Source organism: Pteropus medius, unplaced genomic scaffold, assembly GCF_902729225.1.
Source record: "Pteropus medius unplaced genomic scaffold, Ma_sr-lr_union100, whole genome shotgun sequence".
Classification (NCBI taxonomy): Eukaryota; Metazoa; Chordata; class Mammalia; order Chiroptera; family Pteropodidae; genus Pteropus; species Pteropus medius.
The window spans coordinates 10,465,306-10,492,657 of record NW_024340696.1 but is presented as its reverse complement, the minus strand read 5'-3'; the positions used below and the strand labels follow the sequence as shown (position 1 = coordinate 10,492,657).

Below are 27,352 nucleotides of genomic sequence, written 5' to 3'. Positions count from 1 at the left end.
ATGTGGTGGCTCTTGTCCCAGACTGGCCAATGTAAGCTTTTAAACAGGTTTGTTCCAAACAAGTCACAAGGCATGGGTGTGGCTGAAGTTTATTTGTGGGCTTCAGAGATGAGAGCAGAGAGGAGCTCAGGCTGGCTGAGCAGGACTGGATAAAATCAACAGCTGAGACCAGTGGAGGCGCGGCGTGGGCAGAAAATCGTTTTGAAAATCATTTTAATGTAACTTTTTTTTAAGGGGAAAATCATAAACTTGGAGTTTTATATTTGTTTTGTTTTCGGTTACAAATCGGAGGAAGACACCATAAACTCCATTTCCTGGGTTTTAAAGGTCTTAATTTAGCCCTGGCCACGAGTCTTTTTCTGAACCTAGCCCGGGAGCCCGAGTCCCTTGTGCGCAGTGTCTACCCAGCTCCTAGGGTGCTCTGGACCCGCGCCGTGACCACCAGGGATCCGGAGCCTTCACTCATACCCACGACCTTGGGCTCGCGGACTGCGGCGCTCAGGAAGAGGCGGGAGCCCAGGCAAGGTGGGGCCCGCGGAAGGAGGCGGAGCCCGCCGGCGCCCAGTCTATAAAACCCGGAGGGCTGAACCGCACAGACCATGAATTGCTGGAAGCCGGGCCTTGGGCGTTGTCAGGTAAGACTAGGGCGGAGGGGTTGGGTGGAGTCGCGCGTCGGGCCCGCGGCGGCTGTGGATCTTTGCTGGCGCGCGCGCCCTCGGGCAGTGGGCTCGGGGAGTCCGGGCAGGCTGCGCCCCACCCTGCGCCAGCCTCCGATCCGGAGGACGGCTCCAGCTTTTTCCTGTACCCCGGGACGGCATCCCGTCGCCCTGCCCTTGGGCCCGCGGCCTGGCGGGAGTCCCCGCGCCAGAGGCCTCTGGTCGCAGGCTTCAAGCTCCCCTGAGAGCCCGTCAGAGCACTGGCTCTTTTTGTTCACAACAAAGGAAAAGGAGGGAGAGGGCACTCTCTCCGAAACACGCCAAATTCCGCGGGCCTTGTTCTCCATTCCCTCGGGAATATTTTCCTCGAACCCAGACCACCCGCCTTCACCTTTCTCTGAAAGGAAGCTCTTGCGATTTAGAGAAAAGAAATCGCGCCTTAAAAGGCGGTTCATGCCATCCCTAAGTGGTCACAGGCATGCTTCTCTTACCTAGAGGACTAAATGTCAGATTTTAATGAACAGGGAAGGGCTGAAACAGACGTTTTACGTCCAAGTTTGGTGTGAGGTTTTGTTTCCATGGGCCGGCTTGGGCCGCGCCCTTCTTAGGATTAGACAGCCGACTTTTATGATTTGAATGGCTGTTTAAGGGAAAGTCTGGAAATGTGGCAGCTCACATGTTCCATTTCTGCTCTGACACATCTGAACAGTGCCAGGAAAATGACTTCTCCCCTATAGCCTGCAACCCACAGTGAGAAGAGCTGGGGTCTGACTCACCATGACAGTATTTGTTACTTCTGAAACCTGTCTTCCAGGTTCTTTGTGAAATAGTAGTTTGATCTGGTTGCCACCTTGTGAAGTCTCTCGCTCAGGCAGCTTCCTCGGGTTTTTCTTTTGATCATGGCTTATTTTCCTTCCTATAAATACCCCGTGTCCATCTTGAATGTACCTCCTGCTGTGACCAACCGATTCTCTTTAAAATCATCTTATTTAGCGGTGACTTCCTAAAGAGATTAGGGGGCCTCAGCTGAGGCCTGGCTATCCACCTCTCTCAACTGCAGTAATTCTACTTCATTCTAAACAAATCAGCCCATAAATTTTACAGGCTTAGAGACATGGCCCACACTATATTGTCAGCTTGTGATGATAGACCCTTTTTGAAAGAGGAGAGCCCTCACACACAGGAGAGAGAACCCAGATATGACTTGTATTCAATTCCAAGAATCCCAGATCACGGAAACACCTCTTCCCACTGTGGCGCCCTACCCTATCTAGCTTAATCTATCTGTTGGTGAGGTGGCTCTGGAATCCACTTAGAATCAACACAGTGTGAAGCCCGTGCGTACCTGAAGTGGTGAATTCGCATTTCCTGATCATCGAGTTCGTGTGTCACAGTTAATGGTTAAGGGCCCGCACTTTGGCATCAGAGCAGGTTTTGAATTTTGGCTCTGCTGTGTACTGGCAGAGTAATCCTGAATTAGCAGTTTAATGTAACTATTATCAGTAAAATCATAGACCTTACATCGCTGATATAATTCATGGAAATGGCTCAGTTTGGCGCCTGGTATGTGGAGAGCAAATGTTGGCTGTTATTATTTCAGGTATTCCCACCTTGTTCATGTTCCCGACTGGGGACAGTTTACTCCCAGTTCCCCAGAGCAGGCACACAGGGCTCAGAATGTTAATTTTGAGGGAGGTGGCAACATTTCCCAGAATGCTGAGAAATTTCTAGCTCCAAAGCAGATCATCGGGAGTTGCCTCACTGTGGACCAGACATGCCTGAGATTTGTGTCTTCTGTATTTTCAAAGTAAAAGCAGGACGCTGTTTGCTGGAATGAACCTTCCCGTGAGAAAACATCCCAGTAGGCTGAGTGGCTTGGAAGATAAAAGCCCAAATAAAATGGATTTTAGAGTGAGGAGAGTGGGTATCTAATGGAATTCATCTTTGACAGCTGCAAATATAAGCTCTTAAAAAGGAGCACATTAAAAATTCTGGGGCAGCTCTTGAATCTCAGCCACAAAAAAAAAACAAAAAAACAAAAAAATACACCCAGGGGTGCAGTGGAATTTCCAAGGGGAAGACTTGCTTCTACCTATGCCTCATATCTTTGGGAAATATGGGCTCTGTGGGTTTACTTTTCCAAGGGTGGGGTTGCCGCTTGGGTCTCTCTGATAAGAGGCCCTCAGGAAAACTAAGAACTTGGCAAGTTTGTGTGGTTTAGAGAGTTCTGAGGTGGCTATCTCCAGCAGTGGGACCTCAAAGTGGGAGGGGCTGTTCTTTATGACGTGACTGTGCTGTTTGTCTCTCTACTGATGTTGTAATTAACTTCTCTGAACTGAGTAACTGATCTCTGTCTAGGCCTGCTTGGCTGCCCCAGGCACTGTATTATGAGGTGATAAGGCAAAGTTGTAGGCTCTTGACACTACTAGCTACCTGGTGATGTCCCTGGTGAGTACAGCAGCCTGATCCACCCAGGGTGGCTCTGCAACTATTCTGTTGCGGCAGGACAGGTAACGTCATCCCCTAGGGCCTCCATTAATTTCCTATAAAATAAGAACTTTGGGTTTTACCTTTGAGGACACTTCTAGCCTTAATGTTCGACAGCCTGTAAGGTCCCAGGCTCCCAGGAGCAGTAATTATACTCATGGGCATCAGTGAATCTCCTGATGGAAAATCTCTTCTCTGGAGGCCTAAGCTTAATGAATTTATTTCAGAAGCTGAATTCATAAGTCTTCCCCACCAGAGACTTTAACAACAGTTAAATGCTCAGACTTGGGTTTACATGTTGCTCTACCACATACCGGTTCTGAGGCTAGTGTATTAGTTTTCTATTGATGCTGAAACAAATCACCAAAATTTAGCAGCTTAACACAACATAAATTTATTAGTCTTATAGTTCTGTAAGTCAGAACTCTGACAAGCCCTCACCAGGTTCAAGTCAAGTTGTTGACAGGGCTCAGCTCCTTTCTGGAACTGTGGGAAAATCCATTTCCTTCCTCATCTGGATTATTGGCACAATACAGTCCTTGCGATCGGAGGACTGAAGTCTCATTTCCAGACTGAGCGTCTGTTCAGGACAGTTCTTAGCTTGTAGAGGCCACACGTTTGCTTTGGTTATGGCCCCCTTCCTCTCTCTTCAAAATCCATAATGGGCAGAGTTCATCTTGCTCTGAATCTCTTGCCTTTTCTGTTTGCACAGCTGTCTGACGGACTGCCACCTCCCCCTCTCTCTTAAAAGTAGTCACCTAGGTGATTACATTGGGCCCACTGGATAATGCAGAATAATCTCTAGCCTTAATCTCATCTATAAAGTCACTTGCCATATAAGGATACCTGTATTTACAGGTATCTGGAATTAGAACGGGGATATCTTTGGGGAAGAGAGGCATTATTTATTCTATCTTCCATAGTTGTGTAAATTAGTTACCCTCCTCGACTCTCAGTTTTCTTATAAGTGGAGGTGGATATTACAGCATTGTGTGAGGCTTAAACACAGTTAACATGTCAAGAGCACCTAGCAACTGGCCCTAGTATTTGCTAACAAAACAGAAGTGAGTATAGAAAGGAGAGCTTGCTAAATGGCTGGCATTCAGTGACAGACAGCCCAGTGTATAGTTATATGGGCCCTTAAAAGAGACCCCTAATTATTTTATCAAACTCTTGCCCTTTCTGCTTTTCAACCTTTTCCTGACCTTCATCAGGCAATTCCTGAGCAGCAGATGACCTGCAAAGATGTGAGAAATGTCATTCCTAGCCTAGAGGTGGATGGGGCCTTACCCAATGCCCCGGCTGCCTGCCAGGCATAAGTCCTGGCCTATGGGACTCAGGAGGATAGAAAGTGGATCCCCCTGGGTTAGAGGAGCTGTCAAGATGGGCTCAGGGAAGCAGGAGTGGGGTTGGAAATTTCTTATATCTGCTATTCATGGTTTGGACAATCAAAAACCTCTCTGCCTTGGCTTTCTTGCATACGAAAAGAGGTTTTGACACTCACTGCTACACTTTTAGGCTTGACTGTAATGGGGACTAGTCATCAAAGTTACCCAGAACCCCTCTATACTTCCCAGAGTGAACAAGGATGTGTCCCTGTTACTGGTCCATGTGCCCGACACTTCGAAATGCCAAAATCCAAAATGTCAGATGTGGAGTAAGGAAAGGCTTATCGATCTAGAATGTACCAGCCAAGAAGATGGAAGACCTAGTGGTTCCTCAAATCTATCTTACCAAAGGACGGAGTTCAGGCTTCATGTACTTCAGTGGAAGGGGGAAATGGGAGCAGCTGTTTTTGTAAAACTCAAGCCAAAGCAGATTTCCTCTAATGATTAGCATGTTATGTGCAAGACTAAGAGGAAGCTATTAGCCTGAAGGCCCTGGGAATAAGACAGACTTGACTGAGATAAAACCCAGAAGCCTGGAGCCTTTCACTGTTTCCCATCATTCTTGCTCAGGTAGAGAGCCAGAGCTTCCAGGCATGCTGAGCCTTTGCCTCCTGTTCTGCTGCTAAATGCATGTTGGTGCCCTCCAGAGTCGCTCTTTTAGTCTGATGCACTTAGTGGTGTGGCCTGGAGAAGTGGCCTTCACTGGGTGCCAGCTCAGCCAGCAGGATAGAAAGTACTTTACTCGTACTTGATTAAACAACCCTTGTGAGGAAGGAAGTGCTGTATCCACTGCATGCTGGTGAACACTGAGGTCTGGCGCATGGAGTTTATTAAAGGCCCCATGGCTGCTGTCGGTGAAAGCCGGGGCAGGCCCAGGCATTCCTGACTCCAGGCCTGGTGTGCTTTGTCTCCCTAAAGCTGCCCCTCTCACCAGTATGCACAGCATTTCTTCAGTAAGCTGAGGTCTTGGGGCAGGAGAGGGGACCAAGCGCTGCCCCACCAAGAGCATGCCTCAGTTTATGGCACCCCAGCCCGGTAGGCTTCCCCTGCTTTTTTGGTCTGCTAGCTCCTTCCCCAGGTCTCCAGAAGCTCTCTAGGCCTTCTAACTCTTGGTTTCTGGGATAACCAGCAGTCATTTATTGGTTTGTGACAATTCTTTGTGTGTTATCCTTTCAGATTCTATAGACAGTCACAATGGGAAGCAAAGGAGGATTTGTCTTGCTCGGGCTCCTGCTCATCCTGTTTGCCCTCTACCATTCAGGTGAGTGTCTGAAGGATGTGGATTGGACCATAGAGGCCTCCATGGCCATGCGCTTCCTATTTCTTAGGCCTCAAGGAGACAGAGCTGATGCCACTGTCCTCAGCCTGGCCTTAGTTCTTTTGCCTTCCAGTATTACAGGTCCAGGGTTGTGTGACAACTCCTTCCTACGTTAGGGCCTCACCCTCAGGGGAACACCTTCTTGAGTTACATACAGCCTGTCCTGGGTTACAGAGCTGCTTTTGCGGGGAGGGTCGGAGGGGGGTGCACCCAGCAGCTTAAGTTTCACCCCCTCACCACAAGCTGCTGGGTTACCAGTGGACACCATCTTTACAGCGCCGAACTCAAACCCTTTGCCCTGGGGCTTCTCCTGTGTTGTGATGAGGGTGAAGATACAGTAACAGCAGTAGCAGCTAATGCTTACAGCATTGTTGCTATTCTGAGCATTTCACAGGTATTTACTTATTTAATTCTCATGTCTGCCCTATGGAGTAGGTACTGTTTTTATCGCCATTTTACAAATGATAAGACTGAGGCCCAAAGAGATGAAATAACTTATAAAATATCCCACAGAAGTGGTACAGCTAGAATTTGAACCCAGACAGCCTGGCACCAGAACGTCCACTCTTACCTCCTCCTCCTCCTCCATGCCACCCCTCCCTGGCTGCTGGAAGTACCTGTGTATTCCTCAGTCCTAACCTCTGTAACACTAAAAACACCTGTGTGACTTGATTTACTTCATCATAAGGAACAAATGTCATTTTCTATTGTGTCATGTAGGTACTACTCGTTTTTGCGGGGGAGGGGGAGCAGAAAAAGAAGTAGCAAGGCAATGAGCAAAAAAAAACCAAGAAATCTGCTAAGTTGACACATGTCGTGTATCAGTAACTTCAGTAGCTACCACATATTGAATGCCTGTTACATACTAGGGGCCGCATCAAACCCTGTCTCCTGTAATCCTCCTGGTCATTCCGTGAGGGGTTAGTCAGTGTTGTTATACCCATTTTATACTTGAAACTGAAGCAAAGAAGAAACTAGCCCAAGGACACATTGGAATATGCTCTCCCTTTCTGAGAGAAAAAAAAAAGTAGTCACGATTCTACTTCTCCCCTACATCCTCTAATTCGAGCCAGGATAGGTTACAGTGAGGTTAAGCTATGTTAAGACACTACATTACCATCTGAATTCTTCTACCTAGTTTTTTCTGGAGTAAGAATAGCCTGGTCATGCCCACTTTCCAACAGTCTGTTTACGGAGCAGGCTTGGGTTTGGGGCCATCAGCTGTTCTGTGACAGATCTCAGGGTGCACTTAAGCCATTCCTCAGAGAGTCGGCATTTGAGGCAGATACTCCATACCCTGGCTTAGCAGATAGAATATTGAATAGTTGTCTGCTGATTTATTGCTTGTCCCCGGCGTGGGTCCCACCCACAATTTGTACTGTTTCCTTCTAATTCCTACTCAGGATGATTAGAAGAACGTCGTGGTTAAACCAAGCTTGGGTTTCAGAACTGATGGCCTGGGTTTGAGTCCCTGGTCCCTCACTTAGTTGCTCTGTGACCTTGGACAAGTTAGTTAATGTCTTAGTCTTAGTTTTCTCTTGAAAAATGGCAGTGGAGATCATTGAGCCTACCTCTTATAATAAGTCTGTGAAGATGGAGAGCTTCGCACAGATATTTAAACACTGAATGAATGTATTATCTCTGAATGTCCCTGCCCCACTGTAGTTCCAAATGCGAGCTTTGGTTCTTCTGTCTAAGGGTTTGTCAAGAAGCCAAATGAACTCTAGCTCTAGCCAGGAGAAAATTCACTCCTGTGGGCAACCTTTTCGAATAGCCAGGCTAAAACAATTCTTTCCTCTCATGAGTATACACAAATCTGGAGCCGGAAGGAGACTAGAAAAATTGCATCTTTGTCCCTTATTGCGGCTCCCTCCTCACACAGGCATGACAAACACCGATACTGGGGAGGAGAGAAAGAACGGGATCATGGAGGCCTGCCCCAGGCGTGGCAAATACTCATTACATGGCAGACAGCATATAGCAGGAAGAAAGTCATGTCTTATTATAGAAAAGGGTATTATATCTGCATGAATTAGGCAAATTTTCTTGCACCTCTTACTTCTCAGCCTCTCCCCAGCACAAATGTGGAATATGGCCGATCTTTTTCTTGTCACCATTGATATGGAGAAGGGAAAATAATCCAGCAAGACCTCGTCTCGCTAGCAAAGATGATCGATCCTTAAGAATGTACATGGGAGCAAGAGTCATTTTTCAAACCGGAGGCAATTTGCGTCTGATGTACGCTGACTCCTGTTCTCAGTGTCACTGCTTATGCCTGGCTGTCCCACTGCCCTGAGTTTAAGGCGTACAGCTGCTGTCTTTCCCTTGATCATCGTCTATGCTTCTGGCTGTGGGCAAGTCCCTCCTCAGGAATCAGCTTCAGTGATGACACCCTACACCAGAGTTATCGGACTAGTTCTATAGAGGGCCGAAGAGTAAATATTTGAGGCTTTGCAGGCCAAGAGACAAAATCAAGCATTTTATGTAGACTTTTACATAAATAACAAGAGAAAACAAATTTCTACAAACTTTTGACAGAATTCAAAATGTAATAACTGAGTACGATTATAATACAAATCTAATGAGAAGATGGAATTCTTTTTTAATATATCATTACATTGTAGATTAATCACTTCCTGTTGAAGGGAATAGGAAGCTTCTCGACGGTACAGCTAACATGGATTTTTAAGTATGGAAATTCCTTTTGTACTTGCATCAGGGCCCCCAAAATGCTGCTGGAATTGTATTTTGAGCTTGAAAAAGTAAATCTGCTACAGATTTGTGTGGGGATGGAAGCAAGCTGAGTTGCTGACCTCTGCCCCATCGTGATGGAGATGGTGGGCTTTCTTCTGCTGCCAGGAGGGCAAGGCAGTGCTCTTCTACCAGATTCTTATGAGTTTTCTTCCTGATTCTAGGTCATGGCCTGGAGTGTTATAGCTGTCTTAACCCAATCAAAAGCTGCACTGCAGCCATCAATTGTTCACAAAATTTGGATGCGTGTCTCTACGTCAAAGCCGGTAAGAGCCTCCCTCTTCCCTCTCTCCCAATTGTAACGGGATGATGAGAGCCTGGAAAAAAAAATTGTGCCACTCTAATTCTTGTTAGACTTGTATTCAACAAGTGATAGCTACCATGTAGTAGCACCAGTTACACGTAGCACTAAGCACTTCCCATACATACGTTTTAATTTAATGCTTCTCAGCTACCACTCAGGGTATTATTTTATTCTTGTTTGATAAATGAGGAAACTGAGGCTCATATTAAGCAACAGACAAAGGTCAAGTAATCAACCCAGGATCTGAATACTGTCATTCATCTAATTCCAGTGCTTATTCTCTTAACAGCAACACTGGCTGCCTCCCCAACTTTTAAGAGCCAAAGTGTGTCAGAGTCTGAGCTAGGGCCAGGGATGCAAAAAGGAAGAAAGGAGACAGAATTATGATAGAGGCCTATTTAGCTGTCGCAAATATCTTTATTTATACCTCTCATTCCATGGGGTATTTAGCACATAACAGTCCTGCAAGCAGAGCTCAAAGGACAAGGAGGGGAAGAGTATTCCTGAGAGTGGCGAAAGCAGGAACCAAGATTTGGTGGCCTCAGAGCAGGGCACTCATGGCCATGGGATGGGGGACTGCTAATATTGCATTGACAAGTCCTGTCAAACTGCATTTCCCATATTGGTTAGACTCTAGAAGTTCAGTCTCCATAAACCCTGTTAAAATAGGATTTAGGAAATGGACAGAGGAAAGAAACCAGCAAAGGGATGCCCTCTGTTCTTGTTGGATTTGGTTCCGGATTGCATCAATATGTGGAAATGATACTGGTAAGGAATGGTTATTTTAGGGTCTTCATGGTTAGGTAACGTATAAGGTAATGCCTCCTCCCACCCCTCCCCGCCCCCCAGACTTACATCTCTAAGAGATAAAAATAAAATCCCCCTTCAAGGTTATTTCACTCTTACATCCTCTACTATAAACTTTTCATGGTGGGAACATCAGGGAATGCTGAACAGGTCAGGTAAATTCATGAAAGGCTTGGGAGACCCACAGATTCAGAAAAACCTGACAGAAAGGAAAAGATTAATTTCCTAGGAAAAGAGGAATCCCTCAATAACTAAGGACAGATTAGAATTACCTTGTCTTAAAAAACAGACATGTCTGATGATTTTGATATAAATTCTTGGAATGCAGCTCAGATTTCAAGCCCTCTATGCAAGGAACTTGACTGCATAAGTGGACAGTCCCTCTGCCTCTGGAGCACCCTATTAATTCATTGTAAATACAGAAAGCATCATGAGGCCTCTAGGGGGAACATAGTCACTCACGCCACAAATACTTGCGCACCAGTTATATATGCGCAGAGACCTGGTTCTTAACCTGGATGGCCTATGTCATTTGGACCCTCACTACAAAAAGTGTAATTTGCAAATAAGAGAATAAAGGCAATATTACACGTAGAATTAGCAATTAAGAGCTCTAAGCTCTGATCTCTGTCCTGCCATCAGTTAACTTATTTCTGCTTGTTTTTTACTTATGAAATGTAAGAGTTGGATGGGTAGAGGTGGGAAGGAGAGGGAAAGAGGGAAGTAGACTAGATAGAGCCAATATCTTTTTTCCAGGTCTCAAAGCCCATTGTTTCTTATCTGAATTACTAGACTTTTAATTTTTTCCAACTTTATTAAAGTATAATTGACAAAAATTGTATATATTTAAGGTGAACAATGTGATGATTTGATATATATTATGAAAAGATTACCACTATCTAACACATCTGTCATCTCACATAGTTACCTTTTTGTGTAATTAGAACACTTAAGATCTATTCTCTTAACAAATTTCAAGTATACAGTACAGTATTACTAACTAGTCACCACACTGTACAGTAGGTTCCCAGAACTTACTCATCTTACAATGAATGAATGGTTTTTTTAAATGCTTAATGTAAACAATTTTGCACACTTACTAGAATGGTCAAAGTCCAAAACACTGACACCACTAAATGCTGCCAAGAATGTAGAACAATAGGAGCCCTCATTCATTGCTGGCGAGAATGGTAAATGGTATAGTCTAGTCACTTTGGTGGTTTCTCAAAAAACTAAACCCTCTAACTGTACAAGTCAGCAATTGCGTTCATTGTTACTTACCCAAATGAGATGAAAACTTATATGCATACGACAATCTGCACATGAATGTTTATGACAGGTTTATTATAAATCCCAAAACTTGGAAGCAACCAAGATGTCCTTCAGTAGATGAATAGATAAATAAACTCCCAAAACTTAAGCTAGACATGTGATAAAAGCAGTTTTTGAAATACAGATATTCTGACCTCACAGTAAGGCAGATACTGACAGAGCATCTAAATCCCCCTCCAGCTCTGGAGACAGCAGCCTGGGAGAGGCAGGGCACACTGGGCCGAAGGCCAGGCACGACGTTAGAGAAGTCCTTTTGCTATTCGAGCCACATTTTCCCCCCAGCTATAACATGGGAATACTTATCTCTTGGGGTCAGTGGAGCACTTAGAGGAGAAAATGGGTATGATAGTGCTGTGCAGATTAAGTCTAGAAGAGAGACAGGCATTGGGTATTAATTCAGCCACTATTTACTGGCATCCTGGCCAGGTCCTGGCAGTATAAATCATGTAGAGTCTGGCAGGAGCCTCTGATGACAGTGCCAAGTGATCATTGCTGTAATGGCCTTCTGAATAAGGGATGCACTTAGGGGTGTCTAGGACAACTGTGGACTTGCCTGGTGAGGGTAGACTCAAGGCAAATCTTCCAAGATGGGGAGGATGTGCCAAGCAGAGAGAGAACCTCTAATATTCCAGTGACTGATACAATCCACTTTTATGTGAGTGGTTCTGGTGAGAAGTTCACCATCATAAGGGATTATGCAAATAAAATAATTCAAGTAAAGTTCTTGGCTCATTGCAAGACACATAGTAAGTGATGAATTGGTAGCAGTTATTAATACATTACTGTCTGCTCTCTGCAGGTTGTTAGGCTTCCCTGATGAAAATTCTGGTAGCTTTATTGCTCTCCCAGTTCCAATGCCTGCTGACCGTTACACAAAGCAGTAACTTGTCCTGCTCAACAGCATCCTCTAGTACAGTGTTAGAGAAGCAGCCAGTTTAATGCTTACGACCCAAGTATGTAGGGCCATTGGAACACTCAATATGGCCTGTGCCACTTGACTAAACGCCATTAAAATCCAGCCCATAAACCCATTCCCTCTGAACGGTGGATGGGACAGTTATATCTATAGTTAGAAGCTTACAAGTTTTGTTCCAAACTATGAACGAAATTGAATAAATTAGTTACAAGCCTTAAGGAAATGGGCATCCGTATTTTTTTCTTTCCAGCACAGAAGATAAAAAAACTAATTCCAGGGCAAGGACCATACCTTCTATATTTGTATATCCTGAGCATTGAGCACAGTCTTAGCACATAGATAGTTTTGGGGTTTTTTTTGTTTTTGTTTTTAGTTTCAAGTATACAGTTCATTGGTTAGACATTTATATAGTTTATAAGACAGTCCCCCTAATTGTTCCTTCTCTCCTCTGGTTTTTAGACAGTTATGTTTGAAAAGAGAAATCTACCATAATTGTTCTATCTCAACTAACAGATTTTTTCCACTTAACATAATTTTTCTAAATTTAAAAAAACTGTAAGATACTTGGCATATATACTTTTTGGCCTTTATTTTTCTATATGTGCAAAAATTGGGACCATAAAGGCACGTTCTAACTGGTTGTTCCCCTTTACAACCCAACTGGGGTGCACGTTCTTGCCCAAGCATCTCTCCTTCCACAAAATAAGTTCTAAGAAGTGGGATGGAGGGTTCAAAGACAGGTACAGAACTTTTTACCGACTTGCTTGCTTACCCTCGTGTGTGTCTTTCTCCCACAGAAGAGCGAACATATTACCAGTGCTGGAAGTTTGACAATTGCAATTTCAGATACATTTCAAAGGCCTTAGGGGAGAACAAACTAGAGTACGACTGCTGCCAGAAGAACCTGTGTAACAGGAATGATGCGGTGCGCGCATCAGGGAAAACGTTTCTGCTGCTGACTCAGCTGCTTGCAGCATTCTGGAAGTTCTTTCTCTAAATCAGTACCCGGAGAGCTTCTAAACTCCCTATTTCTCTGTATCCCTTATGTCCGTCCTTTACTGCTGTGTTCCAAAAGCTTTGTACGTTCCAACTGGATCCTGATGGGAAAGATTAAAGCTTGAGCAACATGGATAAGAGAGATACTCAAGAAACTCCGAAGACCAGTCCTGTTTGCAGAGAAGGCCCATTTGAGAAAAGAAGTTTAAGAATGAAGGAAATGACATGTGATTGGAGCTAGGTTACATGCTTCTTCCTCTGCTCTTTGCAGTGACAGCTTGACTAACTTCTCTGAAATCCTGGTATTTCCTATCTTGCTTCTTGCATGTAGTTAAATAGTATAATCGATACTTTTGGAAGAGTGGGACAAGGGGGGTTCTTTTCAACAGTCTCTCACAGGGAATGCTTTAATGCAGTTTGGGACCTCCAGATGTCATCATAAACAGAAACAGGTATGCAGGGAAGTGTTTTATGTGCCGACATCAATCCTCTTGAGTCCTAGCTGACTTAGAACAGATTGTGTAAAATATCTTTATAAGATCTGTTTGCATAATCGCAGATGTTGGGGCTTTCAGAACCTCAGCCGGTTTCCTGAAAAGTGATACACCTTTTCAGAAGGATAAAGTTTTGCCTTTTTCTTGTAGGTGCTAGTGAATAAGTCTCAAGATCCTGTAGACTTAATGACATTTGTATTCTTATACTTGGCAGTATTTAACAGAATAGCCTGACTTTTGCAGATGAAAGTGGGATTTCTTAATTAACATTTAAAAAAAAAAAAAAAGCCCTTGATTATGTAATCTGTCAGACAAACTGAAATGAATGATGCCTTTCTGAAAATAAAATCCAATCAAATGCTAGAGTGTGGTCATTAGCCCAAGAGGATAATGGCATATGCAGCATGCCCCGTGAAAGGAAAGAACTTGAGCAGTACCAGTTTTCTTCTGTTGATGCTGTAGACAAAGACTTTCTCATCCAAACCTAGTGCATCACCTTGGTACTCTGTGTTCCCTGTTGGCTCAGCGTTTGTCTTTACATCATCTTTAATTCTATGTTCCAAGGCAAAATACCAGGTGTGACTCTTTCTGTTACCGAACTCAAAAGGGTTCATTTGCCTGCACGTGTCAATAGCCAAAAGAGACATGAGACGGGAGTTTGCAGCAAAGCAAGTAGAGGTTTACTTAAGGAAATGGTACCAAGCCTGGAGACACAACAGAGCTAGCGCTCAAAGACCCAGGTCTCTGATGGCCTCTAGGGAATAGGTTATATACGGAAACAGTCATTAGTTTCTAAGGGAGTTGGAGTTGTGGGCTCTACTGATTGGTCGGCACTAGGTTAGGAGGCAGTGATCATCAGGTCCTGATGTCAGTCATGGCATGTCCTACCTGGTTTCGGGGGGATGCTGGTAAGATCATTCCACTTTCATAGGTGTGAAGCTGCAGGATGTTCTCTTTAGTTTGACCAAAACTTTTCTCTGGTCAACAGACTTGAGGCTTTGTTCCTAAAAGTAATGCTGACCTAAGGGCTTAATGATTAAGAGAATGGTCCTGCAATGTGCAGAAAGATAAGGAAAGAGAAGAAGCAAGTGAGTCCAAGGCCTGTTTGAGTGGAGGAGAAAGAGGAAAAAGTCGTTTTAAAAGAAGTGAAGATTTACATGGTCACAATTCCTTAGCAGGACTTTTTCAGCCTAACTGTGCCCATAGCTACCATCTGAGCAAAGCAACTCATTTCACGTAGGGCTTTTTACTTAGGACCAAGAATCAACTTTGTCTTCAGCAGAAAGTGAAATTTGGGACAGTTTAAAAGGGGGATCCGACCGGACCGCAAAAAGCCAGATGTTGGCCAGTTCCGGAACTCTCTCAAGATTGAGATTCCAGGATGAGACCATCCGACTACTAAAAGTGGTCATGTGCAACTTTCGGGCCAGAGAAAATTGAAAAAAGGGTAATTAAGGCAGAAACTGGGTGCCGCTGAACGGGGAGAGGTCTGCGGGAAGTCGAAATCGGCAAAGGTACAAATAGCCTTAAGCTTCAAGGTTTCTTTCTGAAGAAAGTTGCTATGATTCATACCATAGACTACGGATTGGGTGTCTGGACCCAAAGGCAACAATACTTCAAAGGCCAGATGAGTGGAAAGTCAGTAGCCTTTGCATAGCTTTACAGAAATGTTCAAATTGAATTCAGTATTAGGTGGTAATAACCCCATTGGATCTCTTTGCGGGGATGAGCTATGGGTGCACAGTACACCAAGTGGGTGGGTAAGTAGAACTCATAGTATGTCCTGAAGGATGCTGACCCATTGTCTTATTCTCAGAAGTACTGAGCTTCGAGGTATGGGTATATTTCCGTGTCCTTGCAGTCGGCCCTGCAACTTACATCATAGAGTGTGATCCTCAAAATAAAGGCCAGCCTATGTGTTTTGGACTTCGAGCCTCTTGAGTAAGAACCATGCTTTATTTGTCTGCAACTTCAGCAGGGCCAGATAATTTATCTCACACACTGTGAGTCCCTCATCCTCATCTGTGTTCAAAGTCTGCTAGCTCAGGTTGTTTTTGTTGCTAGCTTGCAAACATCGGAACTAATAACAGTTCTAAGGGATTCTTAATGTGCTGAGAAGGCACAGAGCTGGTGGGAGGTGGTACTGACCTGACAATCACTAGGGATACTAGTGATGAGGGGTACCTTCTGGTGCGAGGTTCTACACCCCACGTTTTACATGTGTCTTCATCAGTACTACTATCATCCCGCTTTAAGAGGAAATGACATTTGGAGAAGTGAGCTGAAACGCTGAAGGTCACTGAGGTAATTAACGTGTTGGCAAGTCCAGGATTCACACTGAACTTCCCAAGGCAGCCACTCTGCCACCTGGCCTATTCCACAGCAAACATACACCAGTCTGACCTTGGAAAAAAGCCTGGAACAAGACCCTGGTGCTTTTTTGCTTTGAAGAAATCAATTCCTGCCTTTTTTGAGAAGAAACATTAAGTACAGTTATATTTTACTGGACAGTTAGGTTACCCGAGCTTCACAAAATCTAGTTAGGCCTTTTGAGAAACAAGATAATTTAAAACTCTGTGTTTGCCACGGTCTGTTCCCAAAGGAGCACTGCTTCTTGTCAGTGTTTCACGGCGGCGTAGCGGTGCTTAAGGGCATGCATGGGTTTTGTAGTTGGGAACCTGAGTTTGATCCCATGTCTTCCACTGATTGGCTATGTCTCTGGACAAGCGTTTTGGACCTCTCTGAGCTCTGGCTTCCTACACCTACCTCAAAGAATTGTGAGGTTTGAGGTCAAGCATTTTTAAAGTGGCAGAAAGTGGGCTATAATAAGGATGCAGGTTACGTGGAACACTGGGCAAAGCTTAAGAGATCTGAGACTCTACAGGGAACCATGTGGCATTCATTCCACTGGCTTTGACATGAGTAGAAACTGATCAGAGGCCTATTAAAATTAAAGGATTATTCACCATAAAATTTTTATTTAAAGCTTCCTATTTATGCACACGTTTTATATGGGAATAAGATCAATGACCACACCACTTAACTTCTAGGTGGTGTCTATGTGGGTCCATTGTAGGTAAGGGTATTCTCTTCCCTGGCAGCCGAGTAGGTCAAGAGACTCTGGGTTGGGGAGGGGGACGGCATGCGCCCTGCAGAGGGAAAGCACACTGAACTGGGAGTTGAGATTCTGGGATCGTGGAGTGGGGAGCTTCTTTTCTGTAATTGGCATCCCTAGAGGTGCTGCCTTTCCCATCCTTGCTACATGCAAGTTAGCCAAACCCCAGTATATTAATCCTATATCTACGACTAGTGCTCATGCTAACTCAACTAACTCCACCCAGTCTGGTTGTAAGTTTTACGGATGTATCACTATCGGTCAACGTAGAATACTAATGCCGAGAAGATGTGGCAGCCTTTCCGGGCATGCAAGGGGTCTCACGTGTTGCCGTGATATGGGGCTGTGGCCAGAGCTATAACTTAGCGTTATGATTCCCTGAACTACCAGTGTGGACAGAATAGGACCTAGCACTACTTTTTTCAACAAGGAATGCAGTGATCACAACTTGAGGGCTTATTGTATGCCAGGCACTATTCCAAGCATTACATATACAAGTTCACTTAATATTTCTCAGTAACTATAAACAGTATTGCCTACAGCCAAAGCCATCGGAGTGCTTACAAATTGCAGTTCCCTGTGCATGTCACTGGCTTGGACTGTGTGCCCGGGTGGCTGCCCAGGGGTTCGGCCAGGTGTCTCCATATCATATTCCCTCGTCCCTTTTGTGTTGCTTAAAATAGTTTGAGAAAATTTCTGTTCTTTGCGACCAAATATCTCTGACCAAGACAACTACTAGTGAGAAGGGTTAACTAAACCACCCTTTTCCCTGAGCTATAGGAAGAAGTCTTAAAAAACCCTAAAGATTGGAATGGAAACCGTGTGTATATGATGTGAATAAAGCCGTTTTCAGATTTTTTTTTTAAATTGGGATTTCCAATAAGATCTTGCTGCAACAGACTTTTACTTAAATGCAATACATTTTCAGAACAGTTACGAAAGTTCCTTTTTCCGTAAAAGTAGAAATTCTCCAGTTTCAGGCACGTAGTATCTCCAGGTGCCAGCCCCCAGGGAGAGCAGTAACTCAGTTACAGGGAGGTGATATCTCCAGGCGCCAGCCCCAGGAAAAGTGCAACACTCCAAGGTGAAGATGATAAAACTGTCTACTAGGCCCTGTTTGATCTGAGAGTTCCCCCGGATACATTTATCTTTGTACAAAACGTTAACGGCTAACTTCCGTGTAGGGAGCTAAAGGGTTAAGTGAAGCTCCCAAAATTCAAAGGAGTGCAGGGATTATCTCGGGAGGCCTGCTTGCATATAAAAGGGAAAAAGCTGGTTCTGAGGATTTCCAGGAGGAAGATAAGATTAGAAACAGGAAGTAAGAAGGGAGTTTCGATTGTACCTTGATCTTCAAGATGTTACTTTAACTATGTTATCTTGGGATACACAAAGGAACAGAATATGTATAAAAAGGAGCCCAAGAAATAAACTCGGGAGAGAGAGACGGTTGTGAGATCTGTTCTCCCTCCTGCACCCTGTCTGTCTTCTCTTTTTTCTCAGTCCCCGCTCCCCCATTCAGGGACCCGGTTTGACTTGGTCGGCTGGTTTCCGACACTTCTGCTTCTTGTAATCTGCTTATTCAAGGATGTAGTAGGAGGCTCTATAAGCTGCCTCCTCTGGAAGCTCGGGGCTGATCTCCTCTAACCCTGCATGGTAGAGAGTCAGTCGCTGGCCGGCTAATAAAGGCTCATAATTAATCTCAATTATCTCTGTGGGTCTCAGAACCATTTGCGCCACATTTCCTTCCCCTATCACTGACTAGCTCTGAGGGCTTGCACGTACTGCTTCACCATTCTGACCCTCTGTGTCATCATCAGATGTAACAGTAGTACCTATGGTAATGGACATTTTGGTTTTTAGCCACTAGGCACGTTTCCCTTCCCCTCTGATAACAAAACCATAATTGCCTATTGGGGAATTACTTCCACCCACTAAGTGCATTCTTGGCGAGACCATTAATGAAGGAGGTCTACTCACCTCTTGCCAAAAGGTGGGCATGTTCTCTCCTGGAATTTAGGTCCTGAGTTATAGAAGGACTCAAAAGCTATTTTAGTTGAAGGTATAAGTCTCTCAGGAAGGCTGCAAGTAACAGACGACCCAACTTAGAAGGTAGGCAGCTGGTGGCATTGGTTCAGCTGCTCAGCAGTGTCTCGGCTGGTATATTTGTGATATTTTCATCTCAAAGTCACTGCAGAAGTCTTAGCATTGCATCTCGGTTCAAGGCAGGAAGAGATGAAGGGAACGCATGCCGATGGAACTTGTTTTTGTCCTTCTTATCAGGAAAGTAAAATCCCAGAAAGCTTCTGGCTATCTCCTGGTCATATCTTTTGGCTGGAAATATCTCATGGCCACCCCTAGCCGAAAGGGAGACTGGCAAAGCTAGTCTTTCATATTCCAGCCTCTATAGGGGAAGGTGCAGGGGAAAGAGTATAAAATAGTCATTGAGAATAGCCAGCCAGCAGCATTTACTACCTGTACTGGAGAGGCTATTGATTCCTTTCTGCTACCTGTGGTGCAGGACAGGGCAAATTCCCTTGGGTGAGGAGACAAGCCCTGCACTGAGACAGAGGGTTCTTAGTGGAGAGAGTAGAAAGAGTTCAAACTCATGCCAAAGTTAGAGTCAAAGGCAAGTTTATTAGAGAAGAGGTAACACTCCATAGGCAGAGCATGGTCTCCTCTCAGCCTCAGAAAGACTCAGAGAGGGGCGGACAGTGAGAGACAGAGTAAAGGCACCTGAGAGGGACCCCATCTGGAATTCAGTTTATACATCTTCTTTAGTTCCTGTGAGTTACAGTTTAAAGACTTTGTTTACCCATTTCCTTTGATGCAGACATGCAGTGAGGAGGGATAGGAGTCCTCAGCAGGGAACGGCCTGCTGGCAGTTAGTTCCCAGCCTTTAATTCCTAGATTCCCTATGGTGTTAGCCACAGGGAATGAATGATTTTATTTTGTGCAGGAGCGGCCACTTAAAGACTCTGTTGTTCCTGGTTCCCCTTCACAGGTGTGGGAAGTGGGTTGTTAGCAATCCCAGCGGAAATCGTCCTTTGTTCTGCAGGTGTCCTCCTGGCCTGGCTCCAAGGCCGATCAGCATATCGCAGTGTCTCTGAATGTAGCTTGATTTAACACTTAAGTTCTCTTGCCTCCTCCCTACGTTATCTGGATCCTTGGAGCCCTCCCTGGTCTCTGAACCTTCTAAACCTAATTCTTACGCTTTCAGTCCCATGAATTATCTCATATCTCATAGCCCTTCGTATTAATTCTCAGTATTAACCTCTGTTGCTTGTGAACAGAAAATTCTGACAGACCTACCCTATAACTGTTACTGTGAGGATAACATGAGAGCACGTTACAGTAAGTGGTCAATAAGTGTTAACTACAATTATTTTGCACAACTAGTTGATGCTGGTTGATGGAACTTAAACTCAGCTCTCTCATCTTCCAAGCCCCTGCATTCTCCACTCTATTAAACTGCCTCTCAGGCTTCAGTTTATTTAAAAATCTGCTTACTCTGCAAGTGCATAAGAACACATTTACCAAAGAAAACAAGAATAGGGGCTGGACTGCATTTTTTAGAAACTTTCTTGTAATAGTGGGCATTGCAGAGGGCAATGGGAATGCCTGGGCCACCAGCAAGGACCAACACAATGGCTAATTCAGATAAGTAATAAAGAAAAGACTGTTCTGTGCTTCCCAGGGTAGTGGGGACTTGAATTGTGACACAAACAACTTCTAGTAAGAGCCAGCCTCTTGCCAGGAAGAGGATGGAAAGCCAGAGGACCTGAAGGTGCCCTTGACCTGAGAGCCGTGGGAACTGTTGGGAGGCCACAGGAGGAAGTGGGGAAGAGGCTGAGGCCTGGGGCCAGCCAGCCTGTTTGGAATCCCAGCTCGGAGCTAAGCAGTCACAGGACCTCGGGCGAGTTGCTTAAGCTCCTGTACCTCAGTTTTCTCACCTGGAAAATGAGGATGATAACCTACAGCTTGGGGTTGTCAGAAATATAAAATGAATTAAGACAAGTGCCTGGCACACAGTAGTGGCTGTGGGTTTAATTTCACTCAGAGGGAAAACAGGTAATCAGCTTCTAGGGTGTAGGGCTTGCTAAATTATCTGGTTTTAGCCAGTGGCAATGAACGATTGTATTTGGATACGGCAGCCACTGAAGGACTCTGTTGTTTCTGTTTCCCCTTCCGCAGGTGTGGGAAATGGATTATTAGCAATCCCAGCAGAAATCTTCCTCTGTTTCGAAGGTGTCCTCCTGGCCTGGCTACAGGGCTGATCAGCATATCGCAGTCTCTATTAATCAAAGTAGCTTGATTAACATTTTAATTCTCTTGCTTCCTCCCTACATTAACTCTAGTCGAGCTGTTAAATTACTAAAATCAAGTAGGTTGAGGCATGAGGAAAAAATTCTGTTCCTATTTTAAGTTAGCCTGGGAACTTAAACGTTTGAATTTTCCAATCCTTTGTCAATGCCTAGATATATATATATCAATTCCAGATAACTCCCTTCCCTCAGTGGATTACCCACCTGAAGGACTAAGGTAAGAAATATTCATATCTAGACAGCCTGACATCCATTATCCAAAACACTCGTTACCTAGAGGGTCACTATCTCAGACCAATCCAGAGGCTAAGAATGCAGGATTGATTCTTTTCAAGAATGTACTTTTTACTATAAGAACTCTTAACTCTTTTTTTCTTCTTCAGAACACTCTGGGTTTTGCTTGATTGTGTTTCTGGTTTACAAACTGGAACATGTATTTCTAGCCAGAGCCCCAGACTCTTTTTGAGTTCTTTCAACAATACGTACAAATAAAAGCAAGTGATGATATTGCATCATTTAAAAAACATAAGAAACATCTGTTTACCTTCTAAGGACCATCAGTATGTAATAACAAGAGCTAATGTTTACTGAGCATGTACCACGGCCAGGTACTTAGATTGTCTCATTTAATCTTGCCAATCCAAGTGAGTAGTGTTGTGGCGCGAATGATTCTGAGACCCACAGAACCAATTGAGATTAATTATGAGCCTTTATTAGCCGGCCGGCGACTGACTCTCTACCACGCAGGGTTAGAGGAGATCAGCCCCGAGCTTCTATAGGAGGCAGCTTATAAAGCCTCCTACTACATCCTTGAATAAGCAGATTATAAGAAGCAGAAGTTAGCCATTAACGTTTTGTACAAAGATAAATGTATCCGGGGAACTCTCGGATCAAACAGGGCCTAGTAGACAGTTTTATTATTTTCACCTTGGAATGTTGCACTTCTCCTGGGGCTGGCGCCTGGAGATATCGCCTCCCTGTGACTGAGTTACTGCTTGCACCTGGAGATACTGCCTCCCTGAAACTGGAGAATTTCCACTTTTACAGTAGGTACCATTACTATTCCCACTATATAGATGAAAAGCTGAGGTTCAGAAAGGTTCACCTATACAGCCAAGAACATAGTGGATCCAGGGTTTAGTCCCAGGCCTGAGTCCAAAACCCTGACTCTTACCACTACTATGGTTCTGTAGTGGTGGGAAAAAAAAGGTTTCCTCTACTCTCTTAGGTTCTGTAGCTGGCAAAAGATAGATTAACTGGTCTTGAGAATTACACTGACAAAAACACAGATTAACAGGAGATAAGATTTATTATGCATGCACGAGGTGGGGGGAGGAAGCTACTCACAAAAAAGAAGTGAAAATCTAAAAAGCGGTCAGGCTTGAGAGTTTACAAACCATTTTAACAAAAGGTAATAAATTGTGGACAAATGACAAGCCAAAGGAAAAGGGGTTTGGGCTTCTAGGGATTGTAAATTATGGGGGGAAATATATGGGGGAAATTTATGGAAGATAAGGGTCGTTTAGTAAGTTTGTTATACAGACGGAAGTCAGTGGCATCTCCAGTCATCTCTTCTTCCTGGGATGGGAGAGAGGAGGGGGGACCCCTTCACAAGGGGAAATTTATGTTACCTTTTCAGAGGGAAATATAGGTCCTGCTCTTAGGCAGAAAAGGAGAGGACAGAGAATTCCTCGTGTCTTCTGTTTCTCAATCGCCTTCAATTTAAAATAATCCTATGCCAAAGTGGCATATTTTAGGGTGGTATATTCTGATCCCTATTGAGTCCTATTATATTCTCAGCATTATAGGATCCTTGGGCTGGATCCAGCTAAGTATAGGAAGAAAAAGCTCAGCATCAGATAGACCCCTGAGTGGGGATAGGCGCTCTTTCCTTTTGGACATAATTTCTAGGTTTACAAATGCTTTACACATACCATTCTGTCTTGTGTCTGATCACCATAAACAACTGGATGAAGCAACCTGGTTCTCTGAAGTCAAACAACTTGCCCAAAGATATCCAGCTCGGACATCTGTCTCTCCCTTTGCGGCTGCACCCTCGGACACACACACACACGCACACACACGCACACACAGCGCGCGCCGCGCGCGCATTGCATCAGCATTTGCCAGTGGAAATGGTATTGACTCAGGTCTTGACTGGCGGGCAGCCTAAACTAGCCCCTGCCCATCTTTGTTCATTCACACCAATCACCGTTAAACGTAGGCTCTCAAGAAAATTTACCTTCCCTCAGTCAATGACTAATACGGGCTACTCATGAAAAGATGCTGGGCATGTCTCTTGAGCAGTAGTCCAGATCAGTCATAATGAATAAGTGAGCCATTTATGGTAGATTTCCTTTGGGTGGTTAGTTTACTGTCTGTGAGCTCCTGATAAGGAATGTGTTTGGGAGGGAACTACATTTCATCGAAGACACTCTACTTCATATCTATTACAAACCCATACCAGGGTCCTTTTTTCCAGAATCTCCCACAACACTGCGAAATTGGGCAGAAACGTGGATTGGCTCCAACAGCCATTCTCAATCAACCCTCGCCTCCATTTCTGCCTCCAGGTGTGGAGGATGAAACGTCAGACACTCATTTCCCCACACTTCAGGGAGGGATGGTAAGGGAAGTCAGCTGGGGCAGGGAACAGGTTTGTAGGAAAAAATTTTTTTCTCTCTATGAAAGGAGAGGAAGATTGAAGAAAGTTTTCTCTTGCAGTTGTGGCCAGCTCCCGGCTTCGTGCTTTCGGATGAGGTCATGTTAGCCTGTGAGAGCTGGAACCGGGGAGGGGTGCAACAGGGCTGGAGCCGGGCTTGTGGAATTTAGGGGCCGTGAGAGGAGCAGAGGGGCCGGACTTGGCCGGAGGCTGGAGGGGAGTGGCTCCTGTCGTCGAGTGGGTAAGAAGATCGCCCGGCGAAGCGGAAACCAAGGGGTCGTCCCGCATCTTAGGATGCGCCTACGGGACTCCCACTCCTGCCACTCAGGGTGCCTTTCTCACTTCAGGGGCGCGGCCTGTCGTCAACGGGCGTGGCCACATTCTGCTGCGTGGCCGGCGGGCCCCTCGAATTCCACCTATTCCGGGAGGGGCGGGGGCGAAAGGTTGGGGCCGCGCTCCCCCGGGGCGTGGCCTGTGGAACCTCAGAACCCCGGCGACGTGGGGCAGGCGCGTGTCTACCTGCGCGGGGTTCCTCCCACGCAGCCTCCCATTCAAAAGATGCCGAAGGGGCGGCGCGGCAGCCAGAGTCCCACGATGAGCCAGCGGCCGGCCCCGCCCCTCTACTTCCCGTCCCTCTATGACCGCGGCATCTCCTCGTCCCCGCTCAGTGACTTCAACATCTGGAAGAAGCTCTTTGTGCCACTGAAGGCGGGTGGGGCGCCGGCGGGTGGGGTCTTGGGGGGCCGGCCCCTGCTCCAGGCGCCCCCGGCCCCAGCGCCCCCGCCGCCGCCCGGCCTGGGTCCCCCCAGGGAGCGCCCCTGTCCTCCGCCCTGGCCCTCGGGCCTGGCCTCCATCCCCTATGAGCCTTTGCGTTTCTTCTACTCGCCGCCGCCAGGGCCAGAGGTGGCTGCCTCGACCCTGGCGCCCGGCCCCACGACCCCCTGGCTTGCCTCTGCCTCACACCCCGAGGAGTTGTGCGAGCTGGAGATCCGGATTAAGGAGCTGGAGCTGCTCACCATCACTGGAGACGGCTTCGACTCCCAGCGCTGTGCGTGACTTCCCTGGGGCTGCGCTAGCCCATCCTTAGCCTGCCTCATGCCTTGGCTCATGCCCCTTATCCCCCTCCCGACAATGCAGAGGCCTTGGGCTCAGGCTCCAAAGCTCCCAGGAGTCCCAGGTCTCAATCGATCCCCCCAGAACCCAGACTCCCCCAGCCTGAATTTCAACCGACTGCTTCCCCGACCACGAATCGGGACTTCAGGGACCCTTTTGTCCCAAATTCCATCCTCCCTCCATCCTAAACCCTGTCAGTAATCTGGGCTCTGAGCTTCTAAACCTGGAATTTCATCCACGACAGCCCCTTTCCTGAACTTTGAGCCTCCCTCACAGTACTGCTGCCCCTAGAGCTCCATCCACCACAGACAGCCCCTCTCTCTAGAGACCTGAGATTCAGTGTTTATCTTAAACTGGGATCCTGAATGGGAGGTGGGGGAAGTAGGCGAGTGGCAGCTGGAATGTCTGTACGGGAGAAGTGGGAATTGTGCAAGACCCAGGAGGCCCAAGGACGTTCACTGAGGGGCTTTGGGACCCTCCACTTCTCAGTGCTGGAAGGTAGCCTCTCACTGGGGTCCTGGACTCTGCCAGTTGATCTCTGTCTGAAGTCTCAGGAATCCGCATCAGGTGTGCTGCTGTGTGTGGAATTCCTCCAGCATGCAAGCTGACTGACTCCTCCCTGTTCGAGAGTAAAATTGTTCAATCCGGTTCTACTCCCAGAACAACCTATTGCACTGTAGAATATTCAGCGGCATCAGGCTGTCTGCAGACTTTGTCTTTCTGACCAAGCACTTGACCACGGGAGGAAGGCAGTTGATTCTAGAAGACCATCCCCACTATTGTATAAAATGTAAGCCGCTCCCCCCCCCCACCAGGAAAGTATGAAATAACCTAAATGTTTAGGTCCATATGACATGGGAATGGTCCCCAATTCATTGGGCACCCTGTAATTCCCCTTTCCATAGCTACGGAAGAAACAATTCCTAGAAAATGGGTTTATCTAAGTCCTAGATTTCTCAACTACATATTCTCTACTTATACATGTTTGGGCTGTTAGGGTCCCTTGCCCCCCGCCCCCCGACCCGCCATCTTGGATCATAATGGGTTTGGGACTCATGTAGAAAACACAATTGCTTTGGCAGTGTTAGAAAAAGCCCTTCTCTCTACTCCAGCTAAGTTTGTTTTGCTCTCCTGCAGATAAGTTCTTGAAGGCACTTAAAGATGAAAAGTTACAAGGACTGAAGACCAGGCAGCCTGGGAAGAAGTCGGCCTCTCTCTCCTGAGGAGCTGCCCACCAGAGCCTGGGCAGCCACCTCCTTAGGTGTTAGTGCTTAGATAATGTGTCCTGTTTGTAGTCATTTCAAAAATCGTTATTTTCTGTTCTGTATTTACTGCTGTTCTTGTTGCTCCCAGCACATACTCCACATACAGTGCCCACTTACGTGGTAAATCTCATGGTCTCTCTCCTTCTGTGCTGCTGCTGGGGGGAGTCCTTTCATGGGGTCTGGAAGCTGCCATCCTGCTGGCATTCAGGTTGTCCCAAGACCAGGGGAGGGGTCCCCCAAACTGCCAAGTCAGATGAAAATTGAGAAAAACCAAGGGCAATATATATTTGGTTCTGTTGCTGCATGCCTGCTCAGAAAGGCTGTTTAAGGACTGGAACAGGTGGGTTGGATTGTTTTCAAACAGCTTTAGTCCTTGGAAGTGTTTTGTTTTGTTTCGTTTTAATAGGTTTTGGACCACAAAACTATTTGATATTTGGATCCAAGCCACATTTCTTCCTAGAAATTCACATATTCAAGAAATATTTATCAAGAGCTTATTAAGTGCCAAGCACCCTCCTGGGCTCCTGAGATTTGGGGAGGGGGAGACACAGACAATAAATATAAATATTATGTAAGTCATAACATGGTATCACAGAAGATGATATGGTAAGGGGGAAAAACGAATAGGGTAAGTGTGGCCAGGAGGGTCCAAGGAAAGCAGGGTAGAATTTCGAATAGGGTTACTTGAAGAGGTAATATTTAAACAAGGTGTGAAGGCATTTGAGGGTGACAACCATGTGTCACCCTGGGAATGTTCCAGGCAGAAGGACCAATGTGAAGGCTGAAGGTGGGAGTGTGTTGGGATGTTTGAGGGACAGAAAAAGCCCAGATGGCAGGAGCAAGAGAAATGAGAGGGGAGTGATAGGGATGCCTGCAGAGAGAATCCGTTCATGTGGGACCCTGCAGCCATGGTAAGGACTCTGGGTTTTCCTCGGAGTGGGATGGGGAGTAGTTAGAGGGTTTTCAGTAGTGAGTGACAGGATCTGACTTGTGCTGTTGGGTTGAGAACAGACTAAGAAAGGAAGCAGGGAAAGCAATTAGGGGCTGTATTAATTAATAATCCAGCTAAGTGAGAAGTGATGAGACAGCACTGTGCGGTGCAGCCCCATCTGCCTTTTCTTTCCTGCTGGGTGACAGATGTCTGTCGGACACCTGCTGCCACCACTGCCCCTGCCCCTCACTACTAGGTGCTGTCTCTATGGTGAGGATGGGGAGTGAGATCTCAGTAACACCAGCATGCAAATTAAGGAAAATATTTTATGAAACAAATCTTCAATCAATTATAACATTTTAATGCTTGGCATCTGGATTCCCGTGTGCCTTCACTAAGCCAGCAGCAATTGTAGATCATAGCCGAAGAATGAAGTCTAGGTTTCTTACAAATGAGAATAGAAAGGAGACCACGTGAAGGTGTTTAGGAAGGGGG

At 45.7% G+C, this 27,352-nt stretch overlaps 2 protein-coding genes across 2 annotated transcripts; both read left to right on the top strand.

The window, feature by feature from the left end:
* The first annotated feature begins 477 nt into the window (after positions 1-477).
* On the top strand, positions 478-13,932 carry CD59 (CD59 molecule (CD59 blood group)). Its single transcript, XM_039866662.1, has 4 exons — positions 478-635; positions 5,708-5,792; positions 8,765-8,866; positions 12,757-13,932. Exons 2-4 carry the CDS (start codon positions 5,726-5,728, stop codon positions 12,954-12,956), a joined length of 369 nt encoding a protein of 122 aa, XP_039722596.1. The 5' UTR covers positions 478-635; positions 5,708-5,725; the 3' UTR covers positions 12,957-13,932.
* A 9,450-nt stretch (positions 13,933-23,382) lies between these two features.
* CUNH11orf91 (chromosome unknown C11orf91 homolog) lies at positions 23,383-25,988 on the top strand. Its single transcript, XM_039864944.1, has 2 exons — positions 23,383-24,596; positions 25,799-25,988. The coding sequence occupies exons 1-2, from the start codon at positions 23,843-23,845 to the stop codon at positions 25,882-25,884; spliced, it is 840 nt and encodes a 279-aa protein (XP_039720878.1). The 5' UTR covers positions 23,383-23,842; the 3' UTR covers positions 25,885-25,988.
* Positions 25,989-27,352: the final 1,364 nt, after the last annotated feature.

Coding starts and splice junctions, on each gene's coding strand:
- CUNH11orf91 (XM_039864944.1), top strand. CDS start 23,843: ATGCGCCTACGGGACTCCCACTCCTGCCACTCAGGGTGCCTTTCTCAC. Junction 24,597..25,798: donor CGGCTTCGACTCCCAGCGCT/GTGCGTGACTTC, acceptor GCTCTCCTGCAG/ATAAGTTCTTGAAGGCACTT.
- CD59 (XM_039866662.1), top strand. CDS start 5,726: ATGGGAAGCAAAGGAGGATTTGTCTTGCTCGGGCTCCTGCTCATCCTG. Junction 5,793..8,764: donor GTTTGCCCTCTACCATTCAG/GTGAGTGTCTGA, acceptor TCCTGATTCTAG/GTCATGGCCTGGAGTGTTAT. Junction 8,867..12,756: donor GTGTCTCTACGTCAAAGCCG/GTAAGAGCCTCC, acceptor TTTCTCCCACAG/AAGAGCGAACATATTACCAG.